Source organism: Hemitrygon akajei, chromosome 6 (genome assembly GCF_048418815.1).
Source record: "Hemitrygon akajei chromosome 6, sHemAka1.3, whole genome shotgun sequence".
Taxonomy (NCBI): domain Eukaryota; kingdom Metazoa; phylum Chordata; class Chondrichthyes; order Myliobatiformes; family Dasyatidae; genus Hemitrygon; species Hemitrygon akajei.
Genome location: NC_133129.1, coordinates 187,374,615 through 187,390,883, shown reverse-complemented (window position 1 = coordinate 187,390,883; position 16,269 = coordinate 187,374,615). Strand labels below are relative to the sequence as shown.

Here is a 16,269-nt window from a genome sequence, read left to right as displayed (position 1 = left end):
TGATGTTAGAACTTTATATATGCTCACTGACCACTTTGTTAAATCCCTCCTATACCTAATAAATTGGCCACAGAGTATATATTCATGGTCTTCTGCTTTAAGGTTCAATGTGTTGTGCATTCAGAGATGCTCTTCTGCACACCACTGTTATAAATGAGTGGCTATTTGAGTTACTGTTGCCCTCCTGTCAGCTTGAACTTGTCTGGCCAGTCTCCTCCGATCCCTCTCATTAATAAGGCGTTTTTGCCCACTAAACTTCCACTCACTGGATGTTTTTTTTTGCTTTTTGCACCATTCTTTGTATACTCTAGAGACTATCATGTGTGAAAATCCCAAGGGATCATCATTTTCTGAGATACTCAAACCACCCCATCTGGTACCAACAATCATTCCACAATCAGTCACTTAGATCACATTTCCTCCCTATTCTGATGTTTGGTGAACAACAACTGAACTTTTTAATCATGTCTGTATGCTTTTGTGCATTAAGTAGCTGCTACTTAATTGGCTAATGAGATATTTGCATTAATGAGCAGGCGTGTAGGTGTACCTAATAAAGTGGCCACTGAGTGTATAAGATGTGGGTCAGCTTGCAGATGACACAAAAAGATGGAACTGTCAAATACTAAGCGGTATAGGCTGAAAGCTTAATAGACATTTATGAGGCAAGTTTTTTACACTGAGAGTGATGAGTGCCTTAACAGGCACCAGTTGCCAGGCGAGATAGTGGAAGCAGATAAGATAGTTGTATTTAAAAGGCATTTAAATTGACACATGAACAGATGGGGAATAGAACAACATGGACCGCGTGCTGATAGGTCATGTTTAAAATGGCATCATGATTGACACAGACATGGTACCTGTGCTGAAACTTTCTGAACACAGAACATAGAAAAGTACAGCACAGGATTAGGCTCTTCGGCTCACAATGTTGTACCAAATCAAATAAATTAGTAATCAAATGGCCAACTAAAAACTAATCCTCTCTGCCTACACAATTTTAATAACCTACCATTTTCCTTACCTTCACGCGCCTATTTATACTTCTCTATAAAGCCCCTCATGTATCTGCTCCTACTGTCACCCTAGGCAGCGCATTCCCATTCCCATTCTGACACGTCAGTCCATGCTTTACTCTACTGTCACAATGAGGCCACTCTCAGGATGGAGGAGCAACACCTTGTATTCCATCTGGGTAGTCTCCAACCTGATGGTGTGAACATTGATTTCTTGAACTTCCGGTAATGCCCACCCACCTTCACCATTTCCCATTCCCACTTTCCTGTCACCTTATCTCCTCACCTGCCTATCGCCTCCCTCTGGTGCTCCTCCTTCTTTTCTTTCTTCCATGGCCTTCTGTCCTCTCCAACCAGATTCTCCCTTCTGACCTGTATCTCTTCCACCAATAAACCTCACAGCTCTCTACTTCACCCCCCACCTTCCAGTTTCACCCATCACCTTGTGTTTCTTCCTCCCCTCCCCCCACCTAACTCAGACACCTCATCTTTTTTTTCCTGTCCTGCCGAAGTGTCTCGGCCTGAAATGTTGACTATACTCTTTTCCATAGATGCTGCCTGACCTGCTGAGTTCCTCCAGCATTGTGTGTGTGTTGAGCACATCCAGGCACCCACCACTCTCTGTAAAGAAAAACTTGCCCCTCACATCTTCTCTGAAATTTCCCCTCTCTCATTAAATGGATGCCCTCTGGTATTAGACATTTCAACCCTGGGAAAAAGACAGTCTGTCTACTCTATCTATGCCTCTCGTAATCTTATAAAACTTTATCAGATCTCTCTCTGCCGCTCCAAGGAAAACAAGCGAAGTTTATTCAACCTCTCTTTATAGCACATGCCCTCTAATCCAGGCAGCATCCTGGTGAACCTCCCCAAATAATCCTCGATCCATGATAGCTGACCTACCAAGTTGCACCTTGTGTAAACTTGAGGAAAGAGTGTACTTGTGACATTAACATTCCTTCTCTTGGTTTGACACTAGGTCCACAGACTCCATCCACTCCTCTGACATCAGGCCCTGACAAAGATGGGACTAAATACAACTGGGATCCTTCTGTGTATGAGAATGAACTACCAGTCCGATGCCGAAATACAAGTGGCATTTTGTTTAAAAACAAGTTGGGTTCTGGTAAGTTGCGCTTCTTCTTCCTGCTTCTCATCCAAGGCTTTTGCAGATGAGTTGAGATTGTTTTCTGTGATAGATAAATCATGAGATAATGGGTGTAGCTTGCCACTCTGGGATGGTGTAGGTGAACTCAATGGGTTTGGATGTTTCCGGTCCAGCATCTCCTTTGTTGTTTGGGATACTGGGATACTGTCTGGGGCTCCTGATGATGTGTGTTGTCCAAGGTGAAAGAAAGTGTGATGTTTCACATTGATCTAAATCCTCAAAGTACCCACTATATTCTTCGGTAGTTCTCTGTCCCTTAAGGGTGTCATAGCTGGTAGGGTGTGATAGTGGGGATGATGTCCCTCTGCCTATTAAATGCTCCCAATGGTGTGCATTCCAAATAGCCTCTGACAACCAAGTCCAGCCTTTATGAGTGGCTTAGCTGCTAAGCCTAGTGGAACCGTTCCAAATTAGTGGAAGGGGCAAATTACTGGTGCCTTGAAACTATTTGCTTCGGGTAGATGGGGCTCATCAGCTGTGGTTGGCAGCTCATAGAAGAGAAGGAAAACTCTGATCTCAAACCTTCACTGCCTTGCGGTTACGGGAGGCTTTGGGAGTAATCGCCAAGGAAAAATCCGGAGCTGGAGACCCTAAGGCAGACCTATGTTGAGTTCAATGCTGACTGGCAACTCCTGCTGCTGGTGTCCAACTGTATCGGTCACTACCATTCCTTTGGATTCATCAGCTCCTTAGAGAGGGTAAGCCTGCTATATGGGCAACAACTTGCTGTCCATATCGTACTGCCCTTGGCTTGTGTATCATGTAGACAGCTAAGAGGCAACATCCATGGTTGACCCTGACCAGCAGACAGCCTCAAGACAACTTTCTTCACTGTCCTCTATACAATTATTGTATCATCTATAAACTTGCTAATCATGCCATCTACTTTCTATTCCAAACCATCTATGGAAACGACATAAATTAAAGGATTGTTTTTACCAATCCTTGCATCACACCACTGTGCACTGGCATCCAACCTGAAAACAACCCTCCCCTACCAATCCCTGACTCCTTCCACCAAGACAACAGTATATTTAATTTGCTGTCATACCTAGATCCCATGTATTCTGCCCTTCCACATGGAAATAAATCCCTTCTGGTACCCTTCCACCACTGATGACGCCACATTGTGCTGCAGTTTCTTGTTTTGTCCTTTTAGACATTTCATAAGACATAGGAGCAAAATTAGACCATTTGGCCTATCAAGTCTACTCCATTCCATTATGGCTGATTTATTATCTCTCTCAATCCCATTCTCCATAACCTTTGATGCCCTGACTAATCAAGAACTTATCAACCTCTGCTTTAAGTATATTCACTGACTTGACATCCACAGCAGACCGTGGCAATGGATTCCACAGATTCACCACCCTCTGGCTAGTCCCTCCTCATCTCTGTTCTAAGTGGACACCCCTCTATTCTGAGGCTATGCCCTCTGGTCCTAGATTCCCTCACTATAGGAAACATCTTTTCCATATCCATTCTATCTAGGCCTTTCAGTATTCGACAGGTTTCAATGAGATCTCCCCCTCATTCTTATAAACTCTAGCAAGTACAGGCCCAGAGCCATCAAACTCTCATATGTTAATCCTTTCATTTCTGGGATCAGTCTGTGAATCTCCTCTGGACCTTTCTTAAATAAAAGCACATTAACCATGGGTACCTCAATCATGATTTTCAAAGATATAAAACTTCCTGCTGGGGCTTCAGGAATATCCAACCTTGCTTCTTTTGTTGTCTTGGGATACACCTGGTCAAGCCCCAGTATTTGTACACCTCTGGAAACTTCCACCAGAGGAATGAAAATTGCAAATATTGCTCAGCTCTTTAAAAATGGAGGGAGGCAGAAGAAAGGAAAGTATAGGCCAGTTAACCTGAGTTCAGTGGTTGGGAATATGTTGGAATCCATTATTAAGGATGAGATTTTGGGGTACATGGAGGCACATATTAAAATAGGCTAAAGTCAGCATGGTTTCTTTAAGGGAAAATCTTGTTTGATAAATCTTTTGGAATTCTTTGAAGAAATAACAGGCAGGACAAACAAAGGAGAGTCAGTGGATGTTGATTTCTTGAATTTTCACAAGTCTCACAAGAGACTGCTTAACACAAAACACCCCATGGTATTATAGGAAAGATGGTAGCATGGATAGAAGATTTGCTGATTGGCAGGAGGCAAAAGAATAGGAATAAAGGGGCCTTTTCTGGAGTTCAGAAGATTGAGGGTGAACCTCATTGAAACCTATTGAATATTGGAAGGCCTAGATAAAGTGATGTGGAGAGGATGTTTCTAATAGTGGAGGTGTCTGGGACCAGGTGGCAGAGGCTCAGAACAGGTGTGGAGGCCAAGACATTGAGTACATTTAAAGCGGAGTTCTTGATTAGACAGGGCATCAAAGGTTATGGAAGAATGGGGTTGAGAGGGTTAATAAATCAGCCATGATGGAATGGCAGAGCAGAATTGATGGGCCACTGGCCTAATTCTGCTCCTCTGTTATATGGACTCTACGCACTTCATGAGCTCCCACACCTCTTTCTCCATAATATTGATATATTTCAGGATATCACTGTTCTCTGCCCTGAACTCACTCATTTCCATGTGCTTCTCCACTATAAATACTAATGAGAAACCTGCTCACCTGCTGTGGCTCCACAAATAGTTTCCACACTGACCCTTAAGGGGCCACCCTCTCTACCCTATAAGCCTTTTGCTCTTTATGAATTTTCAGAATCTCTGCTTCATCTGCTGGGGATTTCTCATGCCTCCTTGCTGTCCTGATTGCCTTCTCAATCATTATACTCCTCAAGGGACTCATTTGATCATAGGCGCCTTTACCTTACACGTGCTAACTTTCAGGTTCCTGATAACCTTGTCTTTCACTTGAACAGGAACATGCTGGCCATGAATTCTCCTTATCTCACATTTAACAGCCTCCCACTTGTCAGATGTTCCTTTACCAACTAACAGCCACTCCTAACCAATCTATGCAGCTTCCTGTCTAATGCCATAAATATTAGCCTTTGCCAATTTTAAAGTTCAAAAGTTCAAAGTAAATGTTATCATCAAAGTACATATATGTCACCTTATACAACTCTGAGATTCATTTTCCAGCCAGTATACTCAGCAAATCTATAGAATAGTAACTACAACAGGATCAGTGACAAATCAACCAGAGTGGAGAAGACAACAAACTGTGCAAATGCAAATATAAATGAATAGCAATAAATAACGATAACATGAGATAACAAGATAAAGGGTCCTTAAAGTGAGATCATTGGTTGGGGTAACATCTCAATGGATGGGTCAGGTGAGTCTAGTTATCCCCTTTTATTCAAGAACCTGATGGTTGTGGAGTAGTAACTGCTCTTGAACCTGGTGGTGCAAATCTTGAGGCTCTTGTACCTTCTACTTGAAGGCAGCAGCAAGAAAAGCGCATGGAGGGGATCTCTAATGATGGAAGCTGCTTTCCCTTGACAGTACAATTAGTATGTTAATTTGTGGATAAGTCCTATCTTTTTCCATGATTGCAATGAAAATCAGGATTATTGGTCCTGGTCCCAAGTGCTCCTTCACTGACACTTTGCTTATTTGTCCAGTTTTGGTTTTGAACAGGAAAATGACTATAGTGCCCTCTCTAGTTGGGCCGTTTATGTCTCTAAATCTTTCCTGGGTATGCTTAGCAAACTCTGGCCCATGTACTCCCTGAGCATTATGGTAGGCTCAGTTGAAATTAGTGTAATGAAAATCACCTACTTATTATGGCTGTATTTTCTGTTCTTGGATTTTGATGTTTTTTAACATAAGGTTCATTCGGAAGTGAGGAAAGAGGAACAAACCTTGCTGTTTTGTGATCATTTTGTTAAGTGTTGATAGAACAAAGAACATCTAATAAAGATAGTAATAGAGGTCTAGTAAGTGAAGAGAGAGAAGAGCAAAAAAGGTGGCACTGCTGTGTGCTCAACTCTTTATACGCGTAGAAAAGAAACATCCCATTCAAATTTCCAGTTAAGAGTCAGCCAATCAGGAAGCTCCTATTCAAATAGCATGTATATGCAGTTGTTCAAGCTTCCAGAGCTTTCCTGAATCATGCAAATGTAACAACTGGGGGCACACTGAACAACTGCTATACACAAAATGCTGGAGGAACTCAGAAAGCCAGGCAGTATCTATGGGAAAAAGCAGAGTCAACGTTTCAGGCCACAACCCTTTGGCAGGACTGGAGAGAAAAAGATGAGGAGTAGATTTAAAAGGTGGGGGAGGGGAGAGAGAAACACAGGTGATGTGTGAAACCGGGAGGGGGAGGGGTGAAGTAGAGCTGGGAAGTTGATTGGTGAAAGAGATACAGGCTGGAGAAGGGGAGTTTGATAGGAGAGGATAGAAGACCATGGAAGAAAGAAAAGGGGGGAGGAACACCAGAGGGAGGTGATGGGCAGGTAAGGGAGTAAGGTGACAGAGGGAAAAGGGGATGGGGAATGGTAAAGGATAGGTGGGGCAATTACTGGAAGTTCAAGAAATCGATGTTCTGCCATCAGGTTGGAAGCTACCCAGATTGAGTGTAAGGTGTTGTTCCTCCAACCTGAGTGTAGCCTTATTGTGACAGTAGAGGTCATGGATGGACATATCAGAATGGAAATGGGAAGTGGAATTAAAATAGGTGGCCACTGGGAGACCCAGCTTTTTCTGGCGGACAGAGTGTAGGCGTCAGTGAAGTGGTCTCCCAGTCTACGTTGGGTCTCACCAATATACAGGAAGCCACTGGACACAGTATGTGGCCCCCAACACAGGTGAAGTATCACCTCACCTGGAAGGACTGTTTGGGGCCCTGAATGGTAGTGAGGGAGGAGGTGTAGGCGCAGGTATAGCACATGTTCCGCTTGAAAGGGTAAGTGCCAGAAGGGATATCAGTGGGGAGGGACAAATAGATAAGGGAGTCTCATAGGGAAAGATGATTTTGGTGGTGGGATCCCGTTGGAGATGACAGAAGTTCTGGAGAATTATGTGCTGGGTGTGGAGGCTGGTGGGTGGTAGGTGAAGGTAAGAGGAACCCTATCGCTGGAAATTATTAAGAGTGTGTGACGTTCCACTAAGCAAAGAAGAGTGGTGGTGGTGGAGAGGAACTGGTTGGGTCTAGTGTCCAGAAAGAAACGGAGAGCTTTGAGGCCTTCCTGGTGGGAGATGGAGATGTATAGGGATTAGCCATCCATAGTGAAAATAAGATGATGAGGGCCAGGGAACTTGAAATCATTGGAAGTAGGTACAGAGGAGATGTCTGGGGTAAATTTTTTACGCAGAGAGTGGTGAGTGTGTGGAATGGGCTGCTGGTGATGGTGGTGGCAGCAGATACGATAGGGTCTTTTAAGAGACTCCTGGATAAATAGATGGAGCTTAGAAAAATAGAGGGCTATGGGTAGCCCTAAATAATTTCCAACTGAAGGCCATTTTCGGCACAGCTTTGTGGGCCGAGGGCCTGTATTGTGCTGTAGGTTTTCTTTTTTTTTGTTATTTATTTTTTATTGAAGTTCATCATCAAACAAATATTTCTATAAGATGTATTTCAGATATTGTACATATATATCATATAGTTATATATGCCACAAATCTCCACATAATATTTATCTAAGGTATACACTCATAGAAAAGAGAGGAAAGAAAGAACAACAGAAGGAGAAAACTATGTACAAGTAGGGAGTGATTTTTTTTTTACAACATATTCATTAATGTTTGAGGATAAAATCGGGCCTATGAGGTGTTATGTAGTTAAACCATTTTTCCCATTATGAATTAAATTGTTCCAACTTATGATTAACAGATGCTGTTATCTTCTCCATTTTGTAAATGTCCATTGTAATTTCCATCCATGCACTTAAGGTTGGGCTCTCCTGTGATAACCATTTCCTAGTAACAGTCTTTTTACCAGCCACCAGCAGTATATTCATTAAATATTTATCTCATTTCAACCATTCTTGAGGTATATACCCAAAATACATGGTCTTACTTTCTAAGGGTATTTCACATTTAAAGATGTTTTGTAGGGCATTGTGTATCCCACTCCAATAGTCTTTGATAACGGGGCATTCCCAGAAAATATGATAATGGTTTGCATTTTGATTTCCACAATTTCTCCAGCAAATAGGGAGGTTACTATCATAACGGGATTTCTGAGAGGGTGTAAGAAAATACCTTATCAAGTTTTTCCATCTGAACTCCCTCCATTTCTGTGAACTGGTACACTTCCATTGATACCCCATATTATTGTCCATTCTTCCTGAGATATAATTATCCCTCCTTCCTTCTCCCATTTTGTTTTAATGTGTGAAGTCGAATGTGTTTTAAGATTTGACAAACCCTTATACACGCTTGAAATGATTCTACTACCGTTATCTGAATTATATGCTTTTCTAAATAGCTCTATCAAACACGTTCTTGCCTTGGTTACATTTTTAACCGTCCTATTAATATATTGTCGCATCTGTAAATGCTGATAAAAGTCTTGTTTTTCTAATAAGTGTCGCTCTTTAAGCATTTCAAAACTGAACAGTGTTCCTTCTTTCATTATATTGCAAAGAACTGTTATTCCTTTAGATGTCCAGTCCTTAAATCTAGCATCCAGTTTATTCGCTGTAAAATCCGAGTCATATGCACACCATTTAAGAATTGCAATATCTCCCTCTAGTTTAAATTCTTTTATAATAGTTTTCCATATTTTAAGAGTCCATTTCACCCATGGGTTATCAATAGTATTTATATGTACCTTTGTAGGTTGTTATCAGCCAAAATTGCCTGTATGGGGATGGGAAGTATCCCCTCCTCAATGTTTTCCATTGAGTGTCATATGATGGGTTGCACCAACATATCACAGCTCTCAACTGTGCTGCAAAATAATAATCTCTAAGAGAAGGTAGGCCCCATCCCCTCTTTTCCTTGGCTAATTGCAAAGTTTTGAGATGAACTCTAGGCCGTTTACCTTGCCAAATATATCTTGATAACATTTTGTTCCATTCATTGAATTGGTTTTGATTAATCTCTATTGGTAGGGTCTGAAAGAGATATGATAGTCTGGGCAGTATATTCATTTTAATATATTTAATCCTTGAACTGAGACTAATAAAAGGAATTAGGTTCCATCTTGTTATATCTTCCTTAATTTTTATATATATATAGGCTGATAATTACATTCTGATAATTTTGCCAGATCTTTTGGCATAATGATGCCCAAATATTTGAAAGACTCTGCCATGCCCAGGGATATCTACTTTCAATTTCTCTTGGTGGGCTATAGTTATATGAATTAGGTTTTATTTATGTTGATCTTGTATCCTGATAATTGATCATATTGTTCAAAGGACTGCATCAATTTAGGTAAAGAGTATGTTGGTTGCCCTAGATAGATCAAAATGTCATCCGCGTAACAGGCCAATTTACTCTCTGTCCTTTAATAGTAATTCCCCTGATATCTTCATTTTGTCTGATGTATTGAGCTAATGGTTCCAGATATAATGCGAAGAGTAGCAGTGACCATGCACAACCTTGTCTCGTGCCCCTTTCTAGGGTAAAACTATTTGATAAATATTCATTGATTTTAATCGTAGCAGTAGGGTTGTCATATAGTGCCTGTATAGTTTTATTAATTGTATTTTGGAAACCAAATCTATGTAAAACTCTGAAAAGAAAATTCCAATTAACCGAATCAATTGCCTTTTCAGCGTCCACTATTACTATTACTTCAAATTTATTTTTTTGTATATGATCCACAATGTGAAGTCTCCTTCGTATGCAGGTGTCCCCCATTTTACAAAGGTAGAGCGTTACTATGAAACCTTTCTTAAGCCGAAATGGCGTAAAGTGAAGAACCATTAATTTATTTGGGAAAAATTTTCGTAAAAGCGAAAATCCTCTTTGTAATGCGAAAACAGGTTACTAATGTAGGTCTTTTGTAAAAGTGAAGTAGCATAAAGCGAACATTCGTAAAGCGGGGGACACCTGTACTGTCTTGTGTTTGGCATTGTTGTATAAAACCTGTCTGATCGTTATGTATCAGTATGGGTAGAAACTCTTTTAATCATTTGGCCATGATGAAGGTAAATAATCTATCATCTACATTAAGAGCAGATATTGGTCTAAATGACCCACATTCCATTTTATCCTTGCCTTCTGAGATTATCGCTTCCTTCCAGCTGGGTGGCATTTGTGCCTTTTTTAGAGACCAGTGTGGGGAGTAAGACAGGAATTAACTCATTTTTAAATTCTTTGTACCACTCTGCCATATACCCATCTGATCCTGGTGACTTGCTTAAATTAAGCCTACTAATTACAGCTTTTAGTTCAACTTCAGTTATGTCAGCAGTCATCGTTCTATTTTGTTCTTTGCTTAAAATGGGTAACTAGAGAATTCAGAAAGGTGTCAATTTGGGTTATGCATCCCCCTGGAACTTTGGAATATAGAGTTTTGTAAAACACTTCAAAAGCTTCTTGAATTTCACTTAGCTTATTTTTTAAAATCATTTTTGTTCTTGGATCCCTAATTCTATGAATTGTATTTTCTGCTATCTTTTTTTCAGTTTCCTTGCCAGTATTTTCATAGACTTAGATCCACTTTCATAATGTGTCTGTTTCAGAAACATTAAATTTTTCCTGATTTCTTGCGTAGCCAAACTATTAATTTCATTCTTTTTTAAAAATTTCCTCTAATGTATCCTGTGCCAAATTCAATTTCTGTTTTTTTCTAGTTTTTATTTTGTAATTCCTCTAATGTTTTATTCCTTATATTTTTCTTATATGAAGATATCGCTATAATTTTCCCTCTTCAAACAGCCTTCAGAGTATCCCATAGAATGGGAGGTGAAAGCTCTCCGTTATCATTGAATTCTAAGTAAAGACCAATTTCTTTTTTAATTTGTTCCTTAAACTAGGGATCATTGCGTAGACTTGAATTTAGTTTCCAAATAGTATTCTTTGGTTGTAGGTCAAAATCAACAGATAAATATATAGGTGCATGGTCACTTACATCTATTGTCCCAATTCCACAGGTGTTTATTTTGTCTTTATCTTTTCCAAATGTTATGAAATAGTCTATTCTTGTATATACAGAATGGGAGGTAGAATAATCAGTGTAATCCCTTCTGTTGGGGAAAAGGACCCTCCATATATCAATTAGACCAATATCCTCAAAAAGTGTATTAACTTTCTTATGTAAGGATTTTGTTTCATAGGTTTTTCTATTGAAAGAGTCTAACTTTGGTTGTAATTGTAAAGTTAAGATTCCCCCACATATCAGGAGACCTTCTGTTTCCATTACCGTAATATTAGTAATTTTATGAAAGAAACTAATATCACTTCCTGGGAGTGCATATATATTCAATAGAGTAACTGAATTTCCATCTATATTCCCCCTTACCAGAATATATCTGCCCTCCTTGTCTCCCATTTCAAATACTTTTTCAAAATTTAGCTTACTTGAGATAAGAATAGCAACTCCTCTCCTATGTCCTGATTTATATGAGGAGAAAAACAAATTAGTGAAGCCCATTCTCTTCAGTTTTCCATGCTCATTATCACTTAAATGAGTTTCCTGTAAATATACTACATGGGCTTGTTCTTTTTTCATTTTAGATAGAATTCTGCTATGTTTGATTGGATTTAACAGCCCATTGACATTAAAAGAAATTAATTTTACTTTGTCCTTAGTCATGTGTATTTATCTGTCAATATATCATTGAAATTAGCAGAATAAAACTTAATCGGTCTACTCCCTGAACAAATAAGAACCGAGAAATGTGAATAATAAAATAAAAGGCAATGAAGGCATGATTCCAAGGCTGAAGTCTCTAGTAGATGACCCTGGGTTGAGCTAGAGGGAATGTCTAGCTGTGGGGAATAACCCCTCCTACCTGTGAGTTGAGGGCCCCCATTGCAGTACCCATAAAAGTAAGTAAACAAATCTATATCCGTTACACAGAAAAGATTTCCCTGTGTATTCCTCCCATATATATATTCTCATTTAGGTGGGGAAAAAGGAGTGAATGAATGAATGAATAAAAAAGAATAATTGAGTAATATAAAATCCACTTTATAATAAGTATTTCTCAAAATGGGTATAGCAGCGTCTATTTTTGCTTCCGTTTAGCTTATCAACATTTTTAAAGTTAGCCAAACCTTATGGCTCTTTCGGAGGGGGTGAGGGCTGTCTTCAGAAAACTCACAGTCTCTTCCTGATATATTTCTCTCGCCCTCCTCCCGTCCCCTGCTTTCTCGATTCTCTCATTATTTCCCAAGCAGAGTGGGATAACTGCTCAGCCAGGCTTTCCCTCGGTTTGATCCCACTGACGGGCAACCCTCTGGCCTTCATGCCTGTAGTCGCCTCTTTCAGTATCTGATATAGTTGCATCCCATCATCATAAAACATTCGCAGTTTAGCAGGGTACGGAGTTTGGAATCTAATCCTTCCTTGCTTTAATACTCACTTTACTTCAGAGTATTGTTTACATTTCTGCAGGACTGCCGGAGGGTAATCTTGATCGAAATATATTAATTTATCGTTCAAAAACACCCTCTTCTTACCCCAGGCCCTTCGTAGAATCTCCGCCTTGGTATTGTATCGAAGGAATCTAATTACTATTGAGCGTGGCTTATCTTCTCTGTCTCCAGTAGGCCGCAGGGCGAGCACACGATGTGCCCTCTCAATTTCAAGCTCCATTGTTGAAGGAATCTCTAGATAGATAGATAGATAGATACTTTATTCATCCCCATGGGGAAATTCAACTTTTTTTTTTCCAATGTCCCATACACTTGTTGTAGCAAAACTAATTACATACAATACTTAACTCAGTAAAAAATATGATATGCATCTAAATCACTATCTCAAAAAGCATTAATAATAGCTTTTAAAAAGTTCTTAAGTCCTGGCGGTTGAATTGTAAAGCCTAATGGCATTGGGGAGTATTGACCTCTTCATCCTGTCTGAGGAGCATTGCATCGATAGTAACCTGTCGCTGAAACTGCTTCTCTGTCTCTGGATGGTGCTATGTAGAGGATGTTCAGGGTTTTCCATAATTGACCGTAGCCTACTCAGCACCCTTCGCTCTGCTACCGATGTTATTGATTTCTTCAATTTCTAGTAACGGCCCCCTGTCCTCTCCTTCACCAGATTCTATCCCCTTTTTCCCCTCTCACCTTATCTCCTTGCTCGCTCATTGCCTCCCTCAGGTGTTCTTCCCCTTTTCTTTCTTCTATGGTCTTCTATCCCTCCTCTCCAGCCCTGTATCTCTTTCACCAATCAACTTTCTAGCTATTAACTTCCTCCCTCACCCTCCTGGTTTCAGCTCCCCATCTTTGAAATCTGCTTCTCATCTTTTTTTCTCCAGGCCTGCCAAAGGGTCTTGGCCTGAAATGGCGACTGCACTCTTTTCCATAGATGCTACCTGGCCTGCAGAGTTCCTCCAGCATTTTGTGTATATTGCTTGGATTTCCAGTATCTGCAGATTTTCTCTTGCTTGTGATTTAATTGCATATACACACTGTGACCACTGGGAAACATACTAAGCAGTTACATATACACACTGAGACCATTAGGGGACACACTGAAGAACTGCATCACAAACAAGAGAAAATCTGCAGGTGCTGGAAATCCAAGCAACACACACAAAATTCTGGAGGAACTCAGCAGGCCAGGCAATACCTATGGAAAAGAGTAACAGTCAACATTTCAGGCTGACACCCTTTGACTGTTTGCTCTTTTCCATAGATGCTGCATGGCCTGCTGAGTTTCTCCAGTATTTTGTTTGAACAGCTGTATGTATACATTGTGACTACTAGGAAATATACGTAATAGTTACATGTACGTATATAAATAACAGGCAATTAGTTGTTAAGATAACAATTAAACAGTCTAATCCAACAATGTACTCCTATCATAGAACTTTTTATTGTGTTAAAGGTACATAGCTGAATTAAGCGTTTCATCCTTGAGGTCAGAGAGTGTTAATCAGTTTGGTTCAATATAAAGGAGTGTTGCTGCTACTGAATAAATTTATGTCTTATGCATGATTCTTGTATGACACATGCATGGAGTTAGAAGGAAACATGAGTGATCTGCAGACTTATTTTTAGGAGGCCGTGGGCGTTGCATTAAACATGGAGAGAACTGGTTCACTCCCACTGAGTTTGAAGGGTTGTCGGGTCGCGCTAGCAGCAAAGACTGGAAAAGGAGCATCCGATATGCTGGTCGCTCCCTGCAGTGCCTGATACAGGTAAGAGGCAGTCATCATTGACAGATCAACTACCATGTGCATTTTTCTTCTGTCTAAATAAACAACTTGGGGAGATCATAACATTTCAGATTATTCTCCCTTTTCCTAACCCTTCAGAGGAGTGAAGAATGTACAAACATAATGTAAGAGTTGAGAGGTTCAGACACACAGCTTCAGAATGACAACAGGGTGGCTTGTTTAGAATGTTTTTCCATGGAAGCAAAGAATCTTAGAGCAGAGTTTGAGGCCATCTGGCCTGTAATACCGCTGCAATATAATATAAGACATTGGAGCAGAATTAAGCCATACGACCGATGGAGTCTGCTCTGCAATTCCATCATGGCTGATTTATTATCCTTCTCAACACCATTCTGAAAAATTATAGCTGGGAGCTCAATGTCCAAGGATACAAACATCGAAAACCTACAGCACAATACAGGCCCTTCGGCCCACAAAGCTGTGCCAAACATGCCCCTACCTTAGAAATTACCTAGGGTTACCAAAGCCCTCTATTTTTCTAAGCTCTATGTACCTATCCAGGAGTCCCTTAAAAGACCCTATCATATCCGCCTCCACCACCATTGCCGGCAGCCCATTCCAAGCACTCACCACTTTCTGAGTAAAAAACGTACTGCTGACATCTCTGCACCTACTTCCAAGCACCTTAAAACTGTGCCCTCTCGTGTTAGCCATTTCAGCCCTGGGAAAAGGCCTCTGACTATCCACATGATCAATGCCTCTCATCATCTTATACGCCTTTATCAGGTCACCTCTCATCCTCCGATGCTCCAAGGAGAAAAGGCCAAGTTCACTCAACATATTCTCATCAGGCATGCTCTCCAATCCAGGCAACATCCTTGTAAATCTCCTCTGTACCCTTTCCATGGTTTCAAGTCAAGTCACTTTTTATTATCATTTCAACCATAACTGCTGGTACAGTACACAGTAAAAACGAGACATTTTTCAGGACCATGATGCTACATGAAACAGTACAAAAACTACACTGAACTACGTAAAAACAACACAGAAAAAAAAAACGACACTAGACTACAGACCTACCCAGGACTGAATAAAGTGCACAAAACAGTGCAGGCATTACAATAAATAATAAACAAGACAAAAGGCACAATAGAGGGCAGTAAATTGGTGTCAGTCCAGGCTCTGGGTATTGAGGAATCTGATGGCTCGGGGGAAGAAACTGTCAGGTTGTGAGAGCGTGAATGCTTCGGTGCCTTTTCCCAGATGGCAGGAGGGAGAAGAGTTTGTATGAGGGGTGTGTGGGGTCCTTCATAATGCTGTTTGCTTTGCGGATGCAATGTGTAGTATAAATGTTTGGAATGGCGGGAGGAGAGACCCTGATGATCTTCTCAGCTGACCTCACTATCCGCTGCAGGGTCTTGCGACCTGAGATGGTGCAATTTCCAAACCAGGCAGTGATGCAGCTGCTCAGGATGTTCTCAATACAACCCCTGTAGAATGTGATGAGGATGGGGGGCGGTGGGAGATGGACTTTCCTCAGCCTTCACAGAAAATAGAGATGCTGCTGGGCTTTCTTTACTATGGAGCTGGTGTTGAGGGACCAGGTGAGATTCTCCACCAGGTGAACACCAAAAAATTTGGTGCTCTTAACAATCTCTACCAAGAAGCCATCTATGTTTAGCAGAGAGTGGTCACTCCGAGCCCTCCTGAAGTCAACAACCACCTCTTTTGTTTTGTTCACATTCAGAGACAGGTTGTTGGCTCTGCATCCTTCCTGTAGTGAGGCGATCAGAACTGAGCACAGTACTCCAAGTGGGGTCTGACCAGGGTCCTATATTGCTGTAACATTACCTCTCAGATCCT

At 40.8% G+C, this 16,269-nt stretch overlaps 1 protein-coding gene across 2 annotated transcripts in view; it reads left to right on the top strand.

Moving 5' to 3' along the window:
* LOC140729777 (deformed epidermal autoregulatory factor 1 homolog) overlaps positions 1-16,269 on the top strand; it is an 88,784-nt gene that overhangs the window by 19,241 nt on the left and 53,274 nt on the right. For both annotated transcript variants that reach the window (XM_073049982.1, XM_073049983.1), the window contains exons 4-5: positions 1,996-2,142; positions 14,288-14,427. In XM_073049982.1, coding sequence (XP_072906083.1) covers positions 1,996-2,142; positions 14,288-14,427 — 287 coding nt within the window. The remainder of the gene's footprint in view (positions 1-1,995; positions 2,143-14,287; positions 14,428-16,269) is intronic.